The 21148-nt window shown below is 35.6% G+C and overlaps 1 protein-coding gene across 1 annotated transcript in view; it reads left to right on the forward strand.

Moving 5' to 3' along the window:
* The window catches only part of LOC136802313 (epidermal growth factor receptor substrate 15-like 1), a 28247-nt gene that overhangs the window by 6288 nt on the left and 811 nt on the right, over window positions 1–21148 (forward strand). The window contains exons 2-23 of the mRNA XM_067059031.1: window positions 5280–5324; window positions 5647–5736; window positions 6274–6321; window positions 6856–6951; window positions 7298–7396; window positions 7940–7987; window positions 8334–8375; window positions 8612–8671; window positions 8845–9006; window positions 9381–9486; window positions 9929–9992; window positions 10295–10373; window positions 10945–11019; window positions 11944–12038; window positions 12304–12376; window positions 12542–12901; window positions 13171–13341; window positions 15500–15617; window positions 15886–15974; window positions 16920–16986; window positions 17235–17380; window positions 19608–20177. Of these exons, the coding sequence (XP_066915132.1) occupies window positions 5280–5324; window positions 5647–5736; window positions 6274–6321; window positions 6856–6951; window positions 7298–7396; window positions 7940–7987; window positions 8334–8375; window positions 8612–8671; window positions 8845–9006; window positions 9381–9486; window positions 9929–9992; window positions 10295–10373; window positions 10945–11019; window positions 11944–12038; window positions 12304–12376; window positions 12542–12901; window positions 13171–13341; window positions 15500–15617; window positions 15886–15974; window positions 16920–16986; window positions 17235–17380; window positions 19608–20177 (2703 nt within the window). The remainder of the gene's footprint in view (window positions 1–5279; window positions 5325–5646; window positions 5737–6273; window positions 6322–6855; window positions 6952–7297; window positions 7397–7939; window positions 7988–8333; window positions 8376–8611; window positions 8672–8844; window positions 9007–9380; window positions 9487–9928; window positions 9993–10294; window positions 10374–10944; window positions 11020–11943; window positions 12039–12303; window positions 12377–12541; window positions 12902–13170; window positions 13342–15499; window positions 15618–15885; window positions 15975–16919; window positions 16987–17234; window positions 17381–19607; window positions 20178–21148) is intronic.

Consider the following 21148-nt stretch of genomic DNA (forward strand, 5'->3'; position numbering starts at 1 on the left):
ATGTGTATGGCTGAAAATGATCCTGTTTTGTATTCATCATTGTTGACTGGGCGACCGTTCCTTTAGATTTTTCAAACCCGACACAGAGTTTTTACAAACATATCACTATGAGAATTCAATAAAGGATACTAAAACACAATTCCTGTGTAAATTTGAACAAGATTGGAGAAATCTTCACAGTGTTATGGCTGAAAATGATAATTTTTGGACTTTGTCGTAATTAATTTCATCACGGCTGGCGACCGTTCCTTTTGATTTTTCAAACCTGACACAGATTTTTTACAAACATATCACTATGAGAATTCAGTAAAGGATACTAAAACACAATTCCTGTGTAAATTTGAACAAGATTGGAGAAATTTTCACAGTGTTATGGGCTTATGGCTGAAAATGATCGTTTTTGGACTTTGTCGTAATTTCATGGCGGCTGGCGACCGTTCCTTTTGATTTTTCAAACCCGACACAGATTTTTTACAAACATATCACTATGAGAATTCAGTAAAGGATACTAAAACGCAATTCCTGTGTAAATTTTAACAAGAGCGGAGAAATTTTCAGTGTTATAACTGAAAATGATATTTTTTGGACTTTGTCGTAATTTCATTGGCTGGGGCGACCGTTCCTTTTGAAGATTTTTCAAACCCGAAACAGGTTTTTTCCAAATATACCACTATTTATTACATACACACTATTGTACCATTTTATTTGGTTTATCCTACTCTCCTCCAAGTATTATCCCAACAGAAAAAATAATGCTTAGCTAAAAGCCTCTAATTTTAGGCTATTTTTCTCTCCAAAATGTTATCCAGACAATCAATTCAACGGCGCATCATCTTCACTATTAGCAAGTTTAGAAAAAAATAAATTTATAAGAACTGGGAAATATTGACTCCTAAATGTTTATCTCCTTTAGCTCCAATTTTGAACTTTTTAGTCGAGGATGAGTGGGGGGGCTGGGGTGTGTCCTTTAGGCAAGAAAGTGCATGTGTAATCACTTAGAAGAGCTAAACTTTCAGCTGGTTTATTTACATTCGTTAAGATTATTTCTCATACTCGCTCTGCAATAGAATTATTACTTTGCTTTCTGATCTGTTCTGATTAGTAGTTTGTGGGCAACGTTCTAACACAACTAACTCAACAAACTCATCTTTCACATCTTTTAATCTCTAAAGCCGGAGCTTCCAGCGCAGCTGGTTTATTTCTCTTATGATAAGGGCTTTCAAATGGCAATTCAAATGTTTTGAATTTGAAAAATAAGTTTCAAATTTTGGCTGGCAGCTCTACTTTTTGAAATTCTGTAAAAAAGTTCATACTCCTAAATAGTTTAATATGTTCTGTGAAAAAATCATAACCAAACCATCAGCAGTGAAATACTCTTTCTTTTATTAAATAAAGATTGAAGACGGGTCACGGGCACAGGGTGAGGGGGCAGCTCTGATTAAATTAATTCAAACAGAAAATTTTTTAAAAATGCTAAACATTATCGAAAAAATCAATTTGAAGGTATTTTATCTGCGTATGACTATTTTAAAACGTCAAAATCATCTAACCACACATGCTTTCCACACGCTTTTGAAGTTTGTGTTGTGTACAACGCAGACCATTAAACATTGCAACATATTAGTGAGGTTAAGTATCGATAGATAAATCACTTTTAAGTGCTAACCCCCCCTTAAGAAATTCATTTAAAATTTCATACCCCCCCCCTTAGACAATCAGTATAAATAAAACGATTGAAATTTCGCATAATTCAGGGAAGATCCTCCTTATCTAAGAAGACCCCCCCTTAGGTAAGAAGACCCCCCTTAGCTGGGAACGCTCCCTTAGGAAAGTCATACTTTTAACACCCCCCTTGCTTTTGGTTCATCAAAACCTAAGACCCCCCCCCTAAATGTAGGTATGACGTTATATAGTGCTTTCAATTTGCATATTTTGAAAATTTTTTCGTGAGATTCGGTTATGATGTCAAAACAGAATATGCTATAAAAACAATAAATTTTTAAAAGGCTTTTGATGTTGTATTTCTTTTTAATTACAAAATTCCATTACTTATTGTTCTATTGATTACATACATTTATTTCTTTTCTATAAAAGATGCTTTGTTGTCTTAGTGTAAACTTGCATATGTTTTACATATTTTTTAATCAAATCGAACTTTTTCATTTCTGTATCTTTGAATATGATTCGATATGGGGGATGGAAAGGCAAAAAGGTTTATTATAGATGACATTGTAAATAAAAAAAATTATGCTGTAGTAGTTTTGTTCAATAGACTTCAGGCTATTTCATATCTTCCTTCGTTTCAACCATAAGACGCCTACTCTTCAGGATATGCACGCTGCTCCTATTTTGAATATTGAATTCATGTCTCCGCCCCCCCCCCCTTATTTGGGGGGGGTGTAAATCTAAAATTGGCCTAAAAGTGGGTGGGAGCTGTCTCATTTTTTAAACTCCGGGGGGGGGGCTAAAAAAGTGGGGGGACCTGAAGGGCTGCACTAAAGTTCTGGTGGCTAATTGCAATAGTTAAGAAATTGTAAAAATATTTTTTTGTTTGGTTTTACTGTTCCGTTTTTAAATATTCTACTGTTTTATTTTTATCTGCGTGCAAGAGGGGATGGTACACACACCACTTTTTGCAGGGACCTGAACCTTTAGATTTCAACTGGGACCTGAATCTTACTGAAAAGTGGGGGGACCTAAAACTTAGGGGGGACCTAAATTTGTTGGGGGGACCTAGAATCCCATTCGGAGCCATGGAATTTTTTCGAATTACATCATATGTGCATAAGGTTTTAATGAAACAATGAATAGTTTTGAAACCTAAGCCAATCAGCTGTGTTTTAAACATTCTTTTATTTGAAAGGCAAGAACAATTTAATTTGTTGTTCTACGGGCCCGACCGAACCTATTTTTGCTAAAATCAAAAAAATAATAATATCGTTTAATATAGTTATTTGTAAGAATTAAACTTGAATAAAGCTGAAAATTAATTCAAGAAATTGAAAAATCATAAAAAGCATTCCATACACTAAAATTTTATTATGATCTTCATCGAAGATAAAAACAAAGTAAATTTTTTATCCAAATTTTCTCGGTACCTTACCAACCCTGATAAATGAAAAATTTATTCTTATTTTGCCAACCGACCGACCCATATTTTTCTAACGATCTGTCCGTAGAACAACAAATTAAATTGGTTTCGCCTAATCTCTATTGACATAGTGTCCTCCCCCCCAACCAATTTTCCAATTTGGAATGGGTGAGGGGGGAAAATGAAAATTTGAATAGTAAAGGGGGGAAAAAAAGAGGGGGGAAAACATCGATAGTTGGCAAATTTGGTGGGGGGAAGTGTGAAATCACTTCAATTTTATCTCAGCAACCAAGGTCAGTCCACATGATATCATGTGATTAGATCATGATGGAAAAATTCACCAATTTTACCCATTTTCGTTCTATTTTGTCTAGTATTCCTTTTGCAGCAAAATTTTACGTTTGTGTCAGGTTGAAATTTGAAAAATTTATACAAGTATATGGGGGGAATTTTTCAGAATTCTCTGGGGGGAAAGCAAAAAAGAGGGGGGAAACTTAAAAACTGAAAAGTCATAGGGGGAAAAAAAAGAGGGGGGAGATTTAAAAAAATCAAGAATTTGGTGGGGGGGAACAAACCCTGGAAGACACTATGATTGATAAACTTCTTTTGTTAAAAACTTATATGTGACTCCCCAAGCGATTTAAAGTACCTGAAAATGGGACCGGTCTTTAGACGGTCTTTTAAGGGCTGGTAAATGACCGGTAAAAACTTACCAAAAGGCCGGGGACCGGCCCCGATCGCTCGGTTGACATCCTTTTACAACATATTTTTGATGTGATTGTTACTAAAAATCACTAACTAGCGGCCTGGACCGGTCTAACGAACGGTGCGGACCGGTCCAACGAGCAATCAGGACCGGTCTAGTGAGCGACCACGACCGCTCTAACCATCGGCCACGAGCATCTAGAAGCGGCCACGACCGTTAGAGATCACATTTCTAGAAAGATCTAAAACAAAAATTTGACCAATACTAGACCGTTCGTAATACCGGACCAAGACCGGTCTGATTTTCAGGTACTTTAAATCGCTTGGGAAGTCACATATCATGTTTAATCGTATTAAAAAGCAAATTCCGGATTACAGCAGTGCTTATAGACCAAGAGTAAGGCCTAAAAGCCTGGAGCTGTCTATATTGTGTAGACTAATAGACTGTCAATGATGGATATTTATTGAGGTGTTTGGGTCTTTAAGACACATTCTAAATCCAGATTAAATTAAACCATGTTGCCTCAGCCTGAACCTACATGTTTCGAATTACAAAACATGTAGTCTATACTAATTACTTACACTCTACTTGGGTCATGATAACTGCTCATTTTCCAAAATTCAATACAGATATAAAATAGATACGAACAGACCTCACAAGAATGAATAACTGTTTTGAGCACTATTCCTCCAGGAAAAGCCCATAAATGGGTGCAGAACCTACTGGAGGGTGCAGGTGTGTGTCGTCTGGTTTCATATTAGGGATGAACACCTGCCTATTCTTAACAAAAGACTGCGCTTGCCTGTGCTTACATGCACAAAATTTTGCTCACGCAGGAGGTACATCATTAAAATTTAGTCACTAGAGCAAATAGTATATATTATAGCTTCATGATAGTGCTGTGGATCATTTAGTACTCAATTATCATTATTCTTTTATTTTCATTTCTGGAGCATTTGCAAAAAAAAATTGAAAAATAGGAAAAATGTATTTCTAGTTTGTTGATCCAAATACTTAATTTAAAAATAATTATCTTTTTTTTTGCAAATTTAAGAAATCTACAGGTTATTTAGTAAGCATTAGGGCGAAATTTTCAAGCAAAATATGAGGTAATCTATGACTTATTGAAATGCCTTTATGGGTGCTATCCAATGGTGAATGGTTTGCGGCGCTCCTAGGTCCCTACTGGCAGTGTTCAGTCAAAAAAGAGCATAACATAATGTTCCCTTCCTAAGGTATGGCTGATTAGATTGAATCAAAAGTGCAGCACTTGGCACAAAGTTCAATATTATGCACATGCATTTTCCATATATTTTTTCTTAAGGTTTAATAGAGCTACACTGTTGAGTGTAAGCCAAACATCTATTGGTGAGAAATGTTGTTGTTACTGGATCTTAGCATAAATGTGTGAATTGTTTTCTCATGTAGAGAGGTAGGCCTGTTACTCTCTAGATAAACTATAATGTTCTCAATTTATTTTAGATCGCTCAGCAACATGTCCCAATCTATGAAAACTATTTTAGACAGGTAAATAATAAGGACTCATTAATGGATTTTCATCAAAAATTTGCGTTAGTTGAAAACAGAGCAGTCAAAATCAGTTTTCAAATTTATAAGAGTTTAATTTTTTTAATTTTCATTTTAGGAAGCAGAAACTTTTTACAAGACATTTTTTACATCTAATTATTTTTAAACGGCCCAAATTTTTCTTAGTAGTAGTAGGGATTAGGATGAATAGCAACATCAAAAAACAAAAACAATTTCATTCTCGTGACATTGTAATCAATAGGAGATGTCTGCCATATGCTAAATGTGTCTTTTTCAACAATGTTTTTTTATTTATATACAGGTCAATGCCTCAGGCTCAGGAAAAATACCAGGCATTGATGCTGCAAACTTTCTGAAGAAATCTGGCCTCCCAGAAGGAACATTACACAGTGTAAGTTTTGATATGTATTTTTTTTAAGTAAAGTACCAGTAGTCACAAATTCCCAAAGAATTTGTCAAACTTTCTGAAACAATGTTGTAGACTTGGACGATTTTAACTCTTGACTAAATTAGTTCCATTGGGAGTTCAACTCTCCTAATTGATAATATGTGACTCCCAAACAATGAACAGGTCTTTTAAAGGCTGGTATTACCACCTGGTTGTAATACCATAAGATTCTACCACGACCAATTATTATTTTAAATTAAATAACTTGGTTGGAATCTTCAAAATTTGAGAATGGTAGAGAATTCTAGGGATTTATTATTATTATAAAGAGGTTTTACAGTTAAGTACACACTGGGTCTCTAACCTGCTCTTCTTACAATCATGTCGTTTTCGTAAAGTCAGTAAATTTCTTTAAATAGAGTTTGTTCCTGGGACTACCTCTCACTATCCATATAATGACTTTTGTCTTTTCTTTTGATGTTTACTTCTAGAGAATTTTAAACACAATTCCAAACTTTTTTCCTCCCTTTGTTTCTTTAGATATGGGAACAAGCAGATGCTGGCAGTAAAGGCTTCCTCGATAAGCAGGTACCTTAATTTGGTTAATTCAGGTTTGATCATTCATGCCATCCGTTTTTATAGGCATTCTGCAGGATGTCTTCAAGACCTTGCAAACCTTGAAAGTCCTTTATCATCCAGTCATCCATATTTTGATTCCTTTCAACACAGTCTACCTTAAGGGGATTATTTTTCACGAGACAATTTTTTTGAAAAGATTTTAAATTTTTGTGGGACTTATTGTCGCAACTGGATTGGAATTGTAAATTTTGGCAAAGATCAAATTTCATGAATTTTGTGAAAAGTGGGCTTTTTCAATTCAGTTCAAAACCTGCAGACGAAAAGATCAAACAGTGGACCAATAAAAAGCTTCAAAAAAAAAAACAGACTGTATAAATTTGAACTCATTTAACATGATATGTTTTTAATAGGTATAATTTTTTTGAAAACAAAGGGAAATCATGTCTAAAAAACTTAATTTTCGTGAAGATTATTTTTATGTATAGAACCTAGAATTTTTTCTGTATTAGAAAGGATGTGATGAAAATTTATTTTGTTTTTCAGGGGTTTTATGTGGCTTTGAAGTTAATTTCGTTAGCCCAAAGTAATCAAGAATGTCATGTCAAAAACTTGGGACTACCTGCACCGCCTCCCAATATGGTATGGACTATTTTAATTCTTTCTGCAATGTATAACCTTGTCTCACTTTCTCTTTGAGCGGAAAATTTTTTGCATTTTTCATTCAGAAATCTACATTTAATTTAAAGAAGGTTTTAGAAATAAAGATAAAAAAGGTTTTAGAAGTGGATATTAAAAAAATTTTAATTCAACATTATCACTGAAAATAAAAAATTGTCAATTGATATTGCTTTCAATTAAAAGTTATATATTGCTTTTCATATTCTTGAAATTTTCCAATTCTCGTTTAACAGAGGGTCCATCAACAAAAGATGTTTAAGCTACTCTTAAAATATAAATTGCTAACTGTTTCTTGTTTATTTTCAAGGGTGACTCACCAAAGGCACCAGCTGCAACGTTTGGGGACAAAAGCTCAACTTGGAGCATCAGTCCAAAAGATAAGAAACAATATGATGGGATCTTCGATGTATGTTGTGCTCATGAGTTGTCATTCCATCAGACCATTAAGCTGTAACTGTTCCCAGTCAACATTGGGCTGTTCCATTAAATTCCCATGCTGGGGGATTGTTGACAGACCTTTATAAGGCAAAAAAGAGATTCTTTTAAATTAGTGGATACACCCTGGAAAATGGCAAAATTTCAAAAGAACCCTCGGAAAAATTCTTTATATATCTTAAAAGTGAGGGTGGATGATCTAAAATCCGTCTTCCACCCTCTGGAAGTTTTAGAACAACCTTTTACCTCCTGGAAAAATTAAAAGATACTCTTTTATACCCCCTGGAAATTCTTCTTCTATTACCCCCTGGAAATGTTCGTTGACCCCCTGTATATATAAATCGAGTGACCCATTAAAATAGTTAACAATATTATATCAGATTTAAGCTGTAAAGAAATAAATATACTCTGCTAGGACTTCATCAAGCAGATAGAGTATCCTATTTTATCTAGTATGTAAGCCAATCGTCAAAAATAAAGATGAAAACGATTGAATTTTGATTTTTTTTACTAGGGATTGAAACCAATCAATGGTCTCCTTTCAGGCGATAAAGTAAAACCAGTAAGTAATTAGTGGAGATAATTGATTGAACCAGTGATTTTGAGTTCCAAAACGTCTTATCTGATTATAATTTTAAATTAAAAAAGGCAAATCTGATCCTACTAATTTTTGGGCAACTTTTATTTTTACAATTTTAATTTACATGCTTTTTCTATACATACCTTTTTAATAGGGCACATCTCAAATCATTGCCCATCTATTAGATACTTTTTGAGTGATTATGATAAAAATCCAAGGCTACAAGGGCGAAAAAGAAAAAAAAATCTTTTACTCGCTTCAAGTGTGCAATTTTATTTATTATGCTAACAAATACAAAGCATTGTAAAAGACCCTCGTTTCTTTTTAGGTACTACTAAATTCAAAACTACCTGTTGATATCCTTGGTTTGGTACGTTCAATGTTTTGATTTATTGATTTGGTGTAATAATGCTATTTTGATTTGTATTGAAACTCTTTGTGAAATTGTGAACTTTTTGAACTTCATCTGAACGTCTCTTTCAGCTTAGAATTATTAAAGCGATAGAAGTTCTATGGATAAAAGGACTTTCCTTGACTGAACCATTGAACCATTTAAATAAATTTCTAATTCTTATGTATAATCTTTTTTAAATTGAATTTGTTTAGATATGGAAGCTGGCAGACATAGATGAGGATGGGTCCTTAGATCGTGATGAATTTAGTATTGTAAGCAACAATTCTGTTTCATAGAGGCCAATAGACCTGCGAAATATATTGCTCTAAAATAAAACATATGCGTATAAACATAACATTGCACATTTTTTGTTCATTTTTCCAAATATTCTAAAGAGACCTTACAGATGTACAAATCTCGAAAGCATATTATTTTTCATTTTTAGGCAATGTTTTTAGTCTACCGCGCTTTAGCAAGTGAGGCCATGCCAGCAACTCTCCCATTCCAACTAATACCACCATCCAAGAAAAACAAAGGAGGCTTATTGACAACAGCCACTGCTCCAATGCCTGCCCCAACTCCACAAAATGAAAGTGTTTTCCCTTCAGTAAGTATTATAAAAATTATGATAATTTGAATTTAAAACAGTTAGTAACCCTCAAAAGACACCCAAAAGAAAACATTATCACTTGTTATATGTAACTCGTTACCTTTCTACCAGAAGATCCATGACACCGGAATAGAAAATTTCATTGTTTTTATATCGTCAAACTCACGGATATACAAACATTTTATTCCACTCAACTCCAGTATTAGTAAATGCATAAATCCAATCCCTTAAAGTTTGCTAAATTTTAGATATCAGTTTCAAGAGGATTTACAGTTTTATAGTTTTTTTACATGTTTTGATTAATTGGTATTACATATACACAAACCTTCCAAGAACAACTCATTTTACAATTTTTGTTTTATTTTTCTCAGATAAGTGCACCACAGAGGAATAACTGGGTGGTCCAACCCAACGAAAAAGCACAATATGACGTCATGTTTAAGAAAGCAGACACGGATAATGATGGCCTTGTATCAGGTGCGTATATCTCATATTTTCCATTTTTCTAATAAAAGCTTAAAATCTTTAGTAATATGAGAGGTTTTCAATTGACGATGATACTCTATTCTGTATACCAAAAGAGGTAAGAGGTAAAAAGGTAAGCGATCATAGTGTAGTGGTAGAGCATCTGGCTACAGTTCGCAAGGTTGTGAGTTCAACCCCCAGCCAGGTAATACCAAAGATTCTCAAAATGGTACTTGATGCCTCTCTGCTTGATGCTCAGCAATTAAGAAAAAGATTAAGGGTAAGTGGAGCAATCCAGGGAGAAAGAGTGGCGCCCTCCCATACCTTCGGGTAGATAGGTATCGAAAGAGGAGCCTTCGGGTTGCCTCTGACTGCGGTCGCAGACTTACTTACTTAAGATGTTCTATTATTAGTCCCCTCTCAACTAAAATATTGTCCCTTTTCTTTTGTTCAGGTGGTGAAATCAAAGATATTTTGGTTGCATCTGGGTTAGCTCAAAATTTTCTTGCTCATATATGGTATGTTTATTATTTTGAAAAATGATCTCGTTTTACAGATCTGATTTGCCCTGATACAATTATTTTTTATTCTTTTATATGGTTGGGAGCTGGGAATAATTTATCTCCAGGTTGTTGAGATAAAAGTATAACCTATATAGAAGATGACTCGAAATTTTATCAAAGTTTAAAGTTTATGGAAGATTACTTTTTAGTTACCCTTTGAAGAAACAATTCTTCAGCTGCCTTTTGAATTTGTCGGAGCATACTACCTAAAAATGCTGCTGGCTTTTCGTGATCTCTGACCTCTTGTTCATTTTCAGGAATTTATGTGATATTAACAACACTGGACAGTTGAATGCTGACCAATTTTCTTTAGCTATGTATTTGATTAATATGAAGGTATTATTTTTGTGTTTCTAATTAACTTAATAATGTATATCGATACGTTTAACTAACCAGCATCAAGCTGCTCTATTCTCCTCACGGTTGATCATCTTTTAAGTGAGAATTTACTATGTGAAAGAATCCCATTAGTGAATGAGCAGCGATAGAGTGTGTATTGTACTGTGAAAAGAAACCTTTTATTCAAGTACCCTGTCCAGATTGGTCTTTCCCCGCGTGTTGTTGTCTGTAAACAGACCCAGTATCTACGACTAATTTCAATATTCATTGCCGTAGAGGGTCTGTTGTCATTGTTTTTTCTCATTTGAGATTTTTCAAACCGACCGCTGCAATGGAGTGTTGGTGAGAGAGGGAAAACGACGAGGGAAATGTTGCTATTTATAAATCATACTTCATCGCAGAGGTCTCCGTACGGGAATGTTTTTTTCAAACAGACAATGCGCACAGAGTGTACTGCGTTTGTACTTGTTGGGACTGGTCACTAGGGCACATAACTTTTCCTGATCGAGCAATCAGATCACATCTTACTTTCTACTGACTTTTCGCTGTTGTTGTTTTTCTACCATAGAGAATGGGGAATGAGTTACCAGCAACGCTTGCGCCTGAGATGATTCCACCTTCTTCTAGACCACAAACCAATGATGTAAGTTCCTTTGTAGAAAACCTACGCTTAAGGCCAGTCTCCACGTTCATGGCTTGGCAGCAGGTTTTAGGTGTCCCCTAAGAATTCAGGTGACCCCTAAGATTTAGGTAACCCCTGGTTGCCAAATATTCTAGTTGACCCCTAAGCCAATGACACGTCAAATGTTTTCGAAAATCCTTTTCAAACAATCAAACAAATACAACAGTTAGTTTAGCTTATTGCTAAATAGAATAAATGCCCTAAAAAATAGGAGATAAGCTAACTACTGAAGGTTCATGCCAGATTATCAAGGTTTTGTAAGTCAGGGTGCAAATCACCAAACATAGAATCTAGCCCCCAGGTCCATCTGAAAAAATTTAGGTGACCCCTAACATAGTTAGTCCCTCCTAGCCACAGGCTAAAATCAAGTACCAATTGCTCCTCGACCTTTTAGCCCCCTCAGGCCAGGGGGGGTTCCAGCCATGACTTTCGTGCGACTTGAGCGAAAACTTCTTGACGTTTTTGAAAGGTCATTGGTCGCTTGAAAAATGAAGCAATTCCATTGGTCGAAATTGACATAACGGATGAAAAAAGTAGAACTTCCTTCAACTTTTGTTTTGTTCACGCGGAAATCTTTTATGACGTAATCTTTTCTTCGGGCAAAAAAGGTTAAGAAAAAAACTGTCGCCCATTTTTTCGCGCGAAAGTGGAGGCCGGCCTTTAAAGTACATGATTTATACCAGTTGAAATGGTTGATTTCTCAATATTTGATCATCATTTTATTTCATCCGATAAACTAGGTAAAAAATACGAAAAAAAATAAATGAAACATCTAGTTTTCAAAAAGATTCCGCGTTTTTCTTCCTAACTTGTTTGTTTAACACAAGTTTAGTGCCCAGCCCATCCTAGACAACCTAAGTTTTTAATGTTTGTGTCAATCTATAGGATCTATCCTCGGTGAAGTTCGAATCAACTGGAATGGACTTTTCAGCAATCAAGGAATTAGATAAAATTACTACCGAAATTGAAGCTCTTGGAAAGTATGATAAACTTATTTCTGATTACTTTATTCATTTTCGATTCGGCCATGTACCCGTCAGTATTAACCGAGTTGAATCCTTTCCGGGGGATTTTTTCAAATTGTTTTGGTTTTCCTAGGAAATTCTTAAAATTTCTTGTTTTATTTAAAATTTACGCATTACACTTGATCTCTTTAATTAAAAATGTACCCTAGCCGTTTTTTCTAAGACAATTTTGTTGTGCAAGTTGGCATATTTTGATGAATCATTTCATTTTCATTTTCAGAGAGAAATCACAACTACAAAGGGAGATTACGGAAACGGAAGAGGCTATTCGCAATCGAAGATCAGAAATCGAGGTAAAATATTTGAATATGTAAAGAGCTGAGTAATCGTTTTCTGAAAAAGCTATTTCGTGTCAAAGGTCTAGTTTACACTGTTAAAATAAATCACTCACAATTTAGACTTTATAGCAAAAGTAATCTCTTTTCACTTAAATTTTTTTAAATCTTCCATCATTTTAGAATCTTCAAACAGAGCTGGAACAAGCCAACAAAGGACTGGGTATTCTCAGCAATAAGAAAACCGAATCACAGAAGAGTTTAGACTCTTTACACACTGAGGCTGAGAAATTCACAACACTCCTCAAAGAAATACAAATGAAATGTGAAGACGAAAGACAGTTAGTTCAACAACTCAAAAACCAATTGAATTCACAACAGAGCTCTAACAAGGAACAAGAACAGGAGCTAGCCAAAGCAAGGAAAGAGCTGGATAGCCTCAAGAGAGAAGAAAGCGATTTGGAGGCTAAAATAGAGAAAAACAGAAGTCATTTGGAGGGGATGAAAGCCAAAACATTAGCTGCTAAAAGTGAAATAAGTCAGGTTAGAGCTGGAAGATGTTCAAAATATATATTCATAAATATCGTTGTTGGTTTGTTTTTCACAATATTTTAGTCCTCGCTACACAGCCTTTTTGCATTTCATCCCATATATTAAGAACGTGTAGCCTAATTTTCACCAAAACCCGAAAATGTTTTAAAAGATGGATAAGAGCTTCAGGTTTCTGGCATGGTTAAGGAAATTAAAACTTCAAGGAATATACTACTTTTAACTGAAGTATATTATTTTTATATTATTGGCTTATGTTTTAGGTACAAGGTCGTCTCGAAAAATTGAGCGAGGAGAATTCACGTATCAAGGATGAGATCAACCAAATTACCACAGCTGACAATGGTTTACCAACGTTGGGTGACGCCTCTTCATTTGACGCCAATAGATTCAAAGATGTCGACCAGATCAGTCAGATCAGTGCACGAGCTACTGTGAGTATTATTCATATCGCAAGCGTTGGTTATTCTATAACTGATCCCAGCGATAAGAATGTAGAAAGTACGGCCCCAGGGGTTTTTCTAAGCACTTTTTTATGTCCGTTTACTGGCCAAAATACTGAATTTAAGATTGAGTTTTGGAAACTCAATCCAAAATATAAAAGATATTTTCTAGCAAAATTAAACTTGTTTGTTGTTTACAAACAAAAATCTCTAATATTATCTACATATTCAAAATATTTTTGGGAGCTTCGCCCTCTGAACACCAACCAAACCCCCAGCTTCATCAATATACAGCTTTGCTGAGAAAATCCCCCTTCGGTTATATTAGAAACTTAATTGGCCCAGCGCTAGCGATAGGGCCTTTCATTTGCAACTTTCCGTCCTTCCGTCTGTCCGTCCGTTTTGGTAGAAACGGCGCTTAAAACCAGTAACACACTTTTTAATTTTACCGTATGGAGAGGGGAAAGCTTGCTAAAGTCGGATACTGGCTATAAAAGATATATTTTTTATGTGTTGATCCATACTTTCTTGAACATTTTCTTTACTTTAGTGGTCAAGAGACTTTCAAACCAAAGAAATTTTGTAACGATTTTTCTTTATAAACCTAATTCAACATTCTGCCATAGTCTTTGCTCAAGTTTTCATAAAGTTTTATGAGTGAAAATTCTACCTTAAATCACTTTCATTTTTAGTTTCTTGTTTTCAAAAAGACTCTATTTTTAGGAAATAATGGCTTCTGATATAGAAATAAATAAACTGAAATGCAGCTGATGTGTAAAATTGAATAAGATTGGAACTTTTTTCTTGATGCTACACAAGAAAACAGTCACTTCTGGATCTGTCGCTGTTAACAAAACAAAACAACAGTCTGGTGGGACGTGGTACCGTGAAGTCGGGTAACTTGCATCAGTGGAGGCAAATGAAGGACCTGTCTGGTCATTAAAATACAAAGTTAAATCAAAACAAAAATGGTAGAATAGAGCTGCGAGGTGAGCTGCGTAGTTCATTTGTTTTGAAATTTTGCTGCTTTTATTGGTCATTCATTTGAGGGCTATGCATGTTTGCCTCCACTAATGCAAGTTACCCGACTTCACGGTATGATTTTCAAACTCAACACATAATTATTTCAAGTAAACTGATTCTGGAATCTGTTAATGGACACTAAATTGCAGCTCATGGGTAAATTTGAACTAGATTGAAACATTTTTCATGGTTGCAACGCATGAACAGTAAAAAATGGTCATTTCTGGATGTGTCACATTAACTGTTAACTCACATTAACCACATGAATTTTATTAGCCTGGATATGCAGACCGTAAACTATTTAACCGTCTAGTTTTTTAAAGATTATTCTTGTGGTTTACGGTCTGATCCAACTAACATGCCTGCAGGGATATTTCTCCCTACATATGTGAGTACACCTAGTTGGTTAAAAAGCGCCCACTCACTATATATTTGCGGGGGTTTTTTTTATATTTTTCTATGGGCGCATAATTTATGGAAATTTTCCACCTAGGACATTTTTATTCCGACCCCCCCCCCGCTTATTAAGTTTTGAGATTTTTCAACCTCCCCCCCCCCCCCGTTATTCCAACCCCCCAGCTATTAGGTACCCGAGAGTATTCAACCGGGTGAACCTGCGCCTGTAGACCCGGTTGGTTAGGAGACCATTCAATAAAATTTCATGCGTCTAACCAATGAGAAGTACCGCGGTGATTTTGAAAAGATTTTCCCTGTGTTCACTTTGATCCATGTCAACAGGGTCATACATTTGCTGTTTTGCACGCTGGTTTTCAACACGTTTACTCTTCGCTGGGCCTTCATACCCAACGGGCTTCTTGTCTAAGTTTACAAATACGACTCCAGCTCAAAGTGCTTAGAAAAATCCCTGGGTCCAGAAGCTTACATAATAGCAAAAAGACCTAGCGGCGGCACTCTTTTAGAAATATTCAAATTGAGTTTTTTCCAAACGTTTTTGGGTAGGGGCAAGGTAAGAATTGATTTGTATGCATTTTTTTGCACCTAATTGGGAGTTTTTGAACTTTCCGACCTCTAGGGGGAATTTTGAAAACCAAACCAATTCTTTTGGTGACACATCTCTATACATACAGTACTTGCCTTCAATTGGATTTCTTTATTAACCTCGTAGGCGGGCAGTAGTCCAGTGTCAAGTATCAGCGGGTTCAGTGTTGGCTCCAAAGTTGATGACGATGAGAATGATCCGTTCAAAAGCAAATCTGATCCCTTCAGCACTAATACTGAAACAGGTTTGTGATTAATCTCTATCTCTTTTTCAAATACCCCTTATTTAAAGATTCTACAGTAGTAGCTTTGTTCATTGGGTCTGCCAACCCCCTTCTAAGACCAAATACCTCTCTCAAATGACTTTTTCTTGTCAACTGGAATTGCAGGAAAATTATTTTAGCGCAGACCTTTACTTACATTACTTACTTACTTTCAGGGTCCATCCAAACCAATCTTTCCTCTTCTTAACCTTACTTTAACCAACGAATTTCTCACATGTTTTTCCCATAGATCCATTCAATTCAGACGACCCGTTCAAATCAGATCCTTTCAAATCAGTTTCATTTGCCGAAGATCCTTTCGCTGGTGATCCTTTCCAGGTACGCCTGATTTCCCTTTTCTTTTGAATGGTTTAGCTTCATTTTACTTTTATGTTGTTACTAGGTAATGATATTTCGCCGATAATTACTTGCAGCCCCCCTTGCTCTGGACATGAGTAGCTATTTGTTTTCGCGGGAGTAGCTATTTGTTTTCGCGGTAGCTGTTGTCTATGTAATATTCATCACTCCTGCCACGTTTTTTCTACAGCCCTAAACGGCTCGTGAACCCCCTGTACCATATTTTTCCTGCGCTCGCTGAATAAACTTTTATGGACGATGCGATGAGGAAGATAACATCTTCTATAATCAACGAACTTTGACTTTTATCCTTCCAAAAATATGCAATATCCCATGAGTTGGCTATTGCAAAACCAACTGTTGAATGAATGAATGAATGAATCTTGAATGAACTGATGAAATTCAGGGGGGAGTCGGTAGTAAAATCTCAGACATAATGACGTTTACTACGGTGGTGGTGTGACGAAAAATCGAGAAAAAATTTTACTCCCCAGGGTAGTTAAATACTAAAATGGGTGGTATCTATGTGTTAAATGTTGAAAAAATTTTACTACCTGGGTAGTTAAAACTGGTAAAATTAGCAAATTTTAGCTATTTTTTTTATTCTTTTAATTTTTTGGATGACTTTTTTGAAAAAATCTGAAAATTTTTATAACTTGAAAAAACTTGTAAAATCAGTCCGAAAAGCAACCAAAAAATAGGTGGTGTTTATGACAAATTGTCCCAAAAACTTTTACTACCAGGGTAGTAAAATACCTCTTCCAAGAGTCTGGGTGGTGGTATGTAAAAATTCGTAAAAATCCTTTTACTACTCATATATGTCTGACATCTTACTACCGACCCCCCCCCCCCCTGAGAAATAAAAAAAAATCGTTTTTCCCAGTACATAGATCTTTTTTTCATTAATGATTTCTGTTTTCTTTTCAGACTTCAAATAACGTTAGTGGAGACAATGATCCTTTCACAGCGGACCCTTTCAAATCTTCAAGTTCAGGTACCTGTTGCATACATACATACCTCAAATTGCTCTCATCCCGAGCAACAGATCAGGGTAGACTCCGTCGGACTTATATACTTCGATCGGTATCTTTTTTTCAAGAAGGACTTCAGCACCTTGCTCAAAGAGTTGAACAGCCTATGCATGATTGAGTTGAAATTCATTCCATCTTCAGTTTTCAGTTTTCCCCTTTTGTTACTTAGAAGCTATAAGACTTTTTTAAATTTAAATTTTTCTATTTACAGACAAAGGAAGCGACACGCCTGCATCCACCGGCGCTGGCGGAGGTGCTGATCCTTTTGGCGCGTTAGATCCGTTTGGTGGTGGGGCATTTTCAACATCTAGTACTACCAAAATAGATTTTCCGTCAACCCAATCACTAGGATCCAAGGTACTCAGTGAAGTATATAAAGAGGCCTTTTCCGTCTCAAAATTCTGCATAATTTACCAAATGCACAAGAATATCTGCTACTTTGCTGTGTAAAATTCATTTTTCTCCTCTGACGAAAAACTTTGATCTGGCTCCCAGGGCACGATATTTAACCCGGTTATGCTGCGCCCGTCCAGGGGTAATATTCCCGGAAATGTTATAACACGGAACTTATTCGATATTTTGAAAGAGAAGTTTGGACATTATTGCATTATAACATTATCGCGAGACCCCAAAAGTTTAACCTGTTTCATTTAAAATGTTATCATCCGTAGGAAAATAACTAAAACAATCGTTTTGATTTGAAAATCGAGTCAGGAAATTCGAAAAAAATGTGTTACAGTAAGGTGCCCTTGGCGGGTGCAAAAGAGAATTTCCTTTTTAATAGACAACTTGTGTTGAGTTCTTACGTAATTGTTAAGTATTTTTGGACCTACCCCGGTGGAGGTCCTATAAATTAACCTTTGTCCGTCCGTCCGTTAGTTACCAGCTTTTCTCGAGATTGGCTCATTAGTTTTTTCTGATTTTTTGCACAATGATGCAAAATGGCAATGCCCAAAATGTGACGGAGTCCGATTTTCGAAAAAAAAATTTTGGGGGCAAATTTGGGCCAAAAAACGGCTAAAAAACGGGTTTTTTGGACTTTGTGAAAAATTGGATCATTAATTTTTTCTAATTTTTTGCACGAAAGTAGGGTACCATCATAGGTATAAGATGGCTTAAGCAGATTTTTGCAAAAAAATTTTGTTGGCTCAAAAAACGCATGTTTTATCTATAAGAATCACTATTAATAAGCATACATCAATGTTCTTAGTCAAATTACTCAATTTTTTATGAGATAGATGATTTTTTTTTTCGCTCAAGAGGGCTTACTTTTGAAGAATATGTGTGTTTAGACAGGAAATGTGGGTTGCTTGGCGTTTTTTTATTGAAAAACTGGCCAAATTCGATATTTTTTTATAAGCACATTATCAATTACTTAGGTATTGGCTTTTCTCGAGATTGGCTCTTTCATTCTTTATGATTTTTTACACAAAGATGCATAACTATAAACCCTTGAATGTGAAAGAACCCGATTTTCGAAAAAAATGTTTTTGGGCAAATTTGGGCCAAAAAACGGCTAAAAAACAGGTTTTTTGGACTTTGTGAAAAATTTGATCATTAATTTTTTCTGATTTTTTGCACGAAAGTAGGGTACCATCATAGGTATAAAATGGCTCAAGCAGATTTTTGCAAAAAAATTTTGTTGGCTCAAAAAACGCATGTTTATCTATAAGAATCACTATTAATAAGCATACATCAATGTTCTTAGTCAAATTACTCAATTTTTTTATGAGATAGATGTTTTTTTCTGCTCAAGAGGGCTTACTTTTGAAGAATATGTGTGTTTAGACAGGAAATGTGGGTTGCTTGGCGTTTTTTTTATAGAAAAACTGGCCAAATTCGATATTTTTTATAAGCACATTATCAATTACTTAGGTATTGGCTTTTCTCGAGATTGGCTCTTTCATTCTTTATGATTTTTTACACAAAGATGCATAACTATAAACCCTTGAATGTGACAGAACCTGATTTTCGAAAAAAATGTTTTTGGGCAAATTTGGGCCAAAAAACGGCTAAAAAACAGGTTTTTGGACTTTGTGAAAAATTTGATCATTAATTTTTTCTGATTTTTTGCACGAAAGTAGGGTACCATCAAGGTATAAGATGGCTCAAGCAGATTTTTGCAAAAAATTTTGTTGGCTCAAAAAACGCATGTTTATCTATAAGAATCACTATTAATAAGCATTCATCAATGTTCTTAGTCAAATTACTCAATTTTTTATGAGATAGATGTTTTTATCTGCTCAAGAGGGCTTACTTTTGAAGAATATATGTGTTTAGACAGGAAATTTGGGTTGGTTGGCGTTTTTTTATAGAAAAACTGGCCAAATTCGATATTTTTTTATAAGCACATTATCAATTACTTAGGTATTAGATTGATTGGCTCTTTCATTTTCTACGATTTTTTGCATAAAGATTCATAATTATAAACCCTCAAATGTGACGGAGCCCGATTTTTGGAGAAAAAAATTTTGGGGTATATTTCAGCTAAAAAAACGTGACCTAACTTATAAACGTGTTAAATGCATAATCCAGGTAGGTCCATCAAAGTATCACTTGTTTTTTGCTTTTTTCATTGTTTTAGTCGGACAGCAGCGATCCATTCGGAAGCACCAGTAACGTATTCGGACCCACCTCCCCGACCGGTGACGATTCCACAGTCAAAACCTCCCCAGATCCTTTCGCTAGCGATCCCTTCGCTGCAAAGGACCCATTCGCATCTAGTGGAATAAAATCGGACGATCCTTTCGCATCCGCAGCACCAATAAAAACAAGTACGTCATCTGATGACCCTTTCGCTTCATCCACAACAACTAATGACCCCTTCGCTTCAACAGCAACCACATCATCCCAAAACGCATCCAGCGATCCATTCGCATCTGCTGGAACGACAACTGATCTTTTCGCATCCAGCAAATCGGATCCATTTTCATCGACAACAAGTGGGGACCCCTTTGCATCAGCCTCTACAAAATCTGGTGACCCCTTTGGCTCGGCTACATCTGGTAGTGACCCCTTCGCAGCAAGCAGTAACGACCCTTTCGCATCTACCGCCGGAGGGACAACAACTTCGGACTCAAATGATGCTTGGTTTGCTTTCTCTGCGGAAACTTCATCAACGAAAGAAACAAAAAATAGTTCGAAACCTGCAACGGTAAGTTACGACAATCTTTGACAGGGACAAGCTGGAGTTTTTGCAAAACCTTAAATGAATTGGTCGTTAACATGTGATTTAACTGGTAACCTGTGATTAAACAATTTTGTTCTTTATCGAAAGAACGCGACATCTCTATTACTTTAAATGACCAATAAGCGAAGTATTTTATAAAAGCTCTAACTCATCCCCTTTGACGGCCCTGTCTTGGGCATTGGTGTATTCTCCATATATTTCAGCATTTACCTTCCTAGGTATATACATTGAACGGTGAAAAGGGCTGTTTTTTTGTGCTTGGGATGCTAATCTTTCCGTACAGATGTCTAAAGTTGTTTTGTTGTTTTTTAAACATGAGCCAATAGGCGGCTTAAGCTCTAAGTCCGAAACATGACTTGAAAAATTACGTTCATGTTATCGCTCAACCAAGGCTCAACCAAGGAATTATTATAGTAGACACTGGAAAAACGCGCTGATTTTTGCCAATTTCTCATGTACAAGCATTGTACAGAGAGTCAAACTCATCTAGTTAATTACTAATTATACGTCGTTATGACGTTTTAAAATCCGAGGAAGATGCAAAATCATGCTACGTATAAGAAATTGAATATTGACACCAGAAATTTCTAAGCTTCAATCTAAAAAAATCCACTGTGCCATCACGTACCACTAAACGATTTTCATACCACAGTGGAGCTATATTCTCGGAGAAATATTGGAAAGATATTCCCAATTCAAAATTTCGTGTCACTATAAGCATTTTGTTTGAATTTACTCGTCTGATGATGTTTTTCTCACACCAGATTTCATAAATGTATTCGCTTGGTATTCTAGCATTTAGTTTCAAACTTCTAGCCAGCAAAAGTACGCATAGAAAAAGTTAGTGAACTTTTTAGAAATAAGAGTATTAATCATTTTTCAAAATCAGATTCATTCAATCCGCCATGACAGTTGTCCTTTGCGGACAAAGCCTG

The sequence above is a fragment of the Clytia hemisphaerica genome, unplaced genomic scaffold (assembly GCF_902728285.1).
Source record: "Clytia hemisphaerica strain Z4C2 unplaced genomic scaffold, Clytia hemisphaerica genome assembly, whole genome shotgun sequence".
Taxonomy (NCBI): Eukaryota; Metazoa; Cnidaria; class Hydrozoa; order Leptothecata; family Clytiidae; genus Clytia; species Clytia hemisphaerica.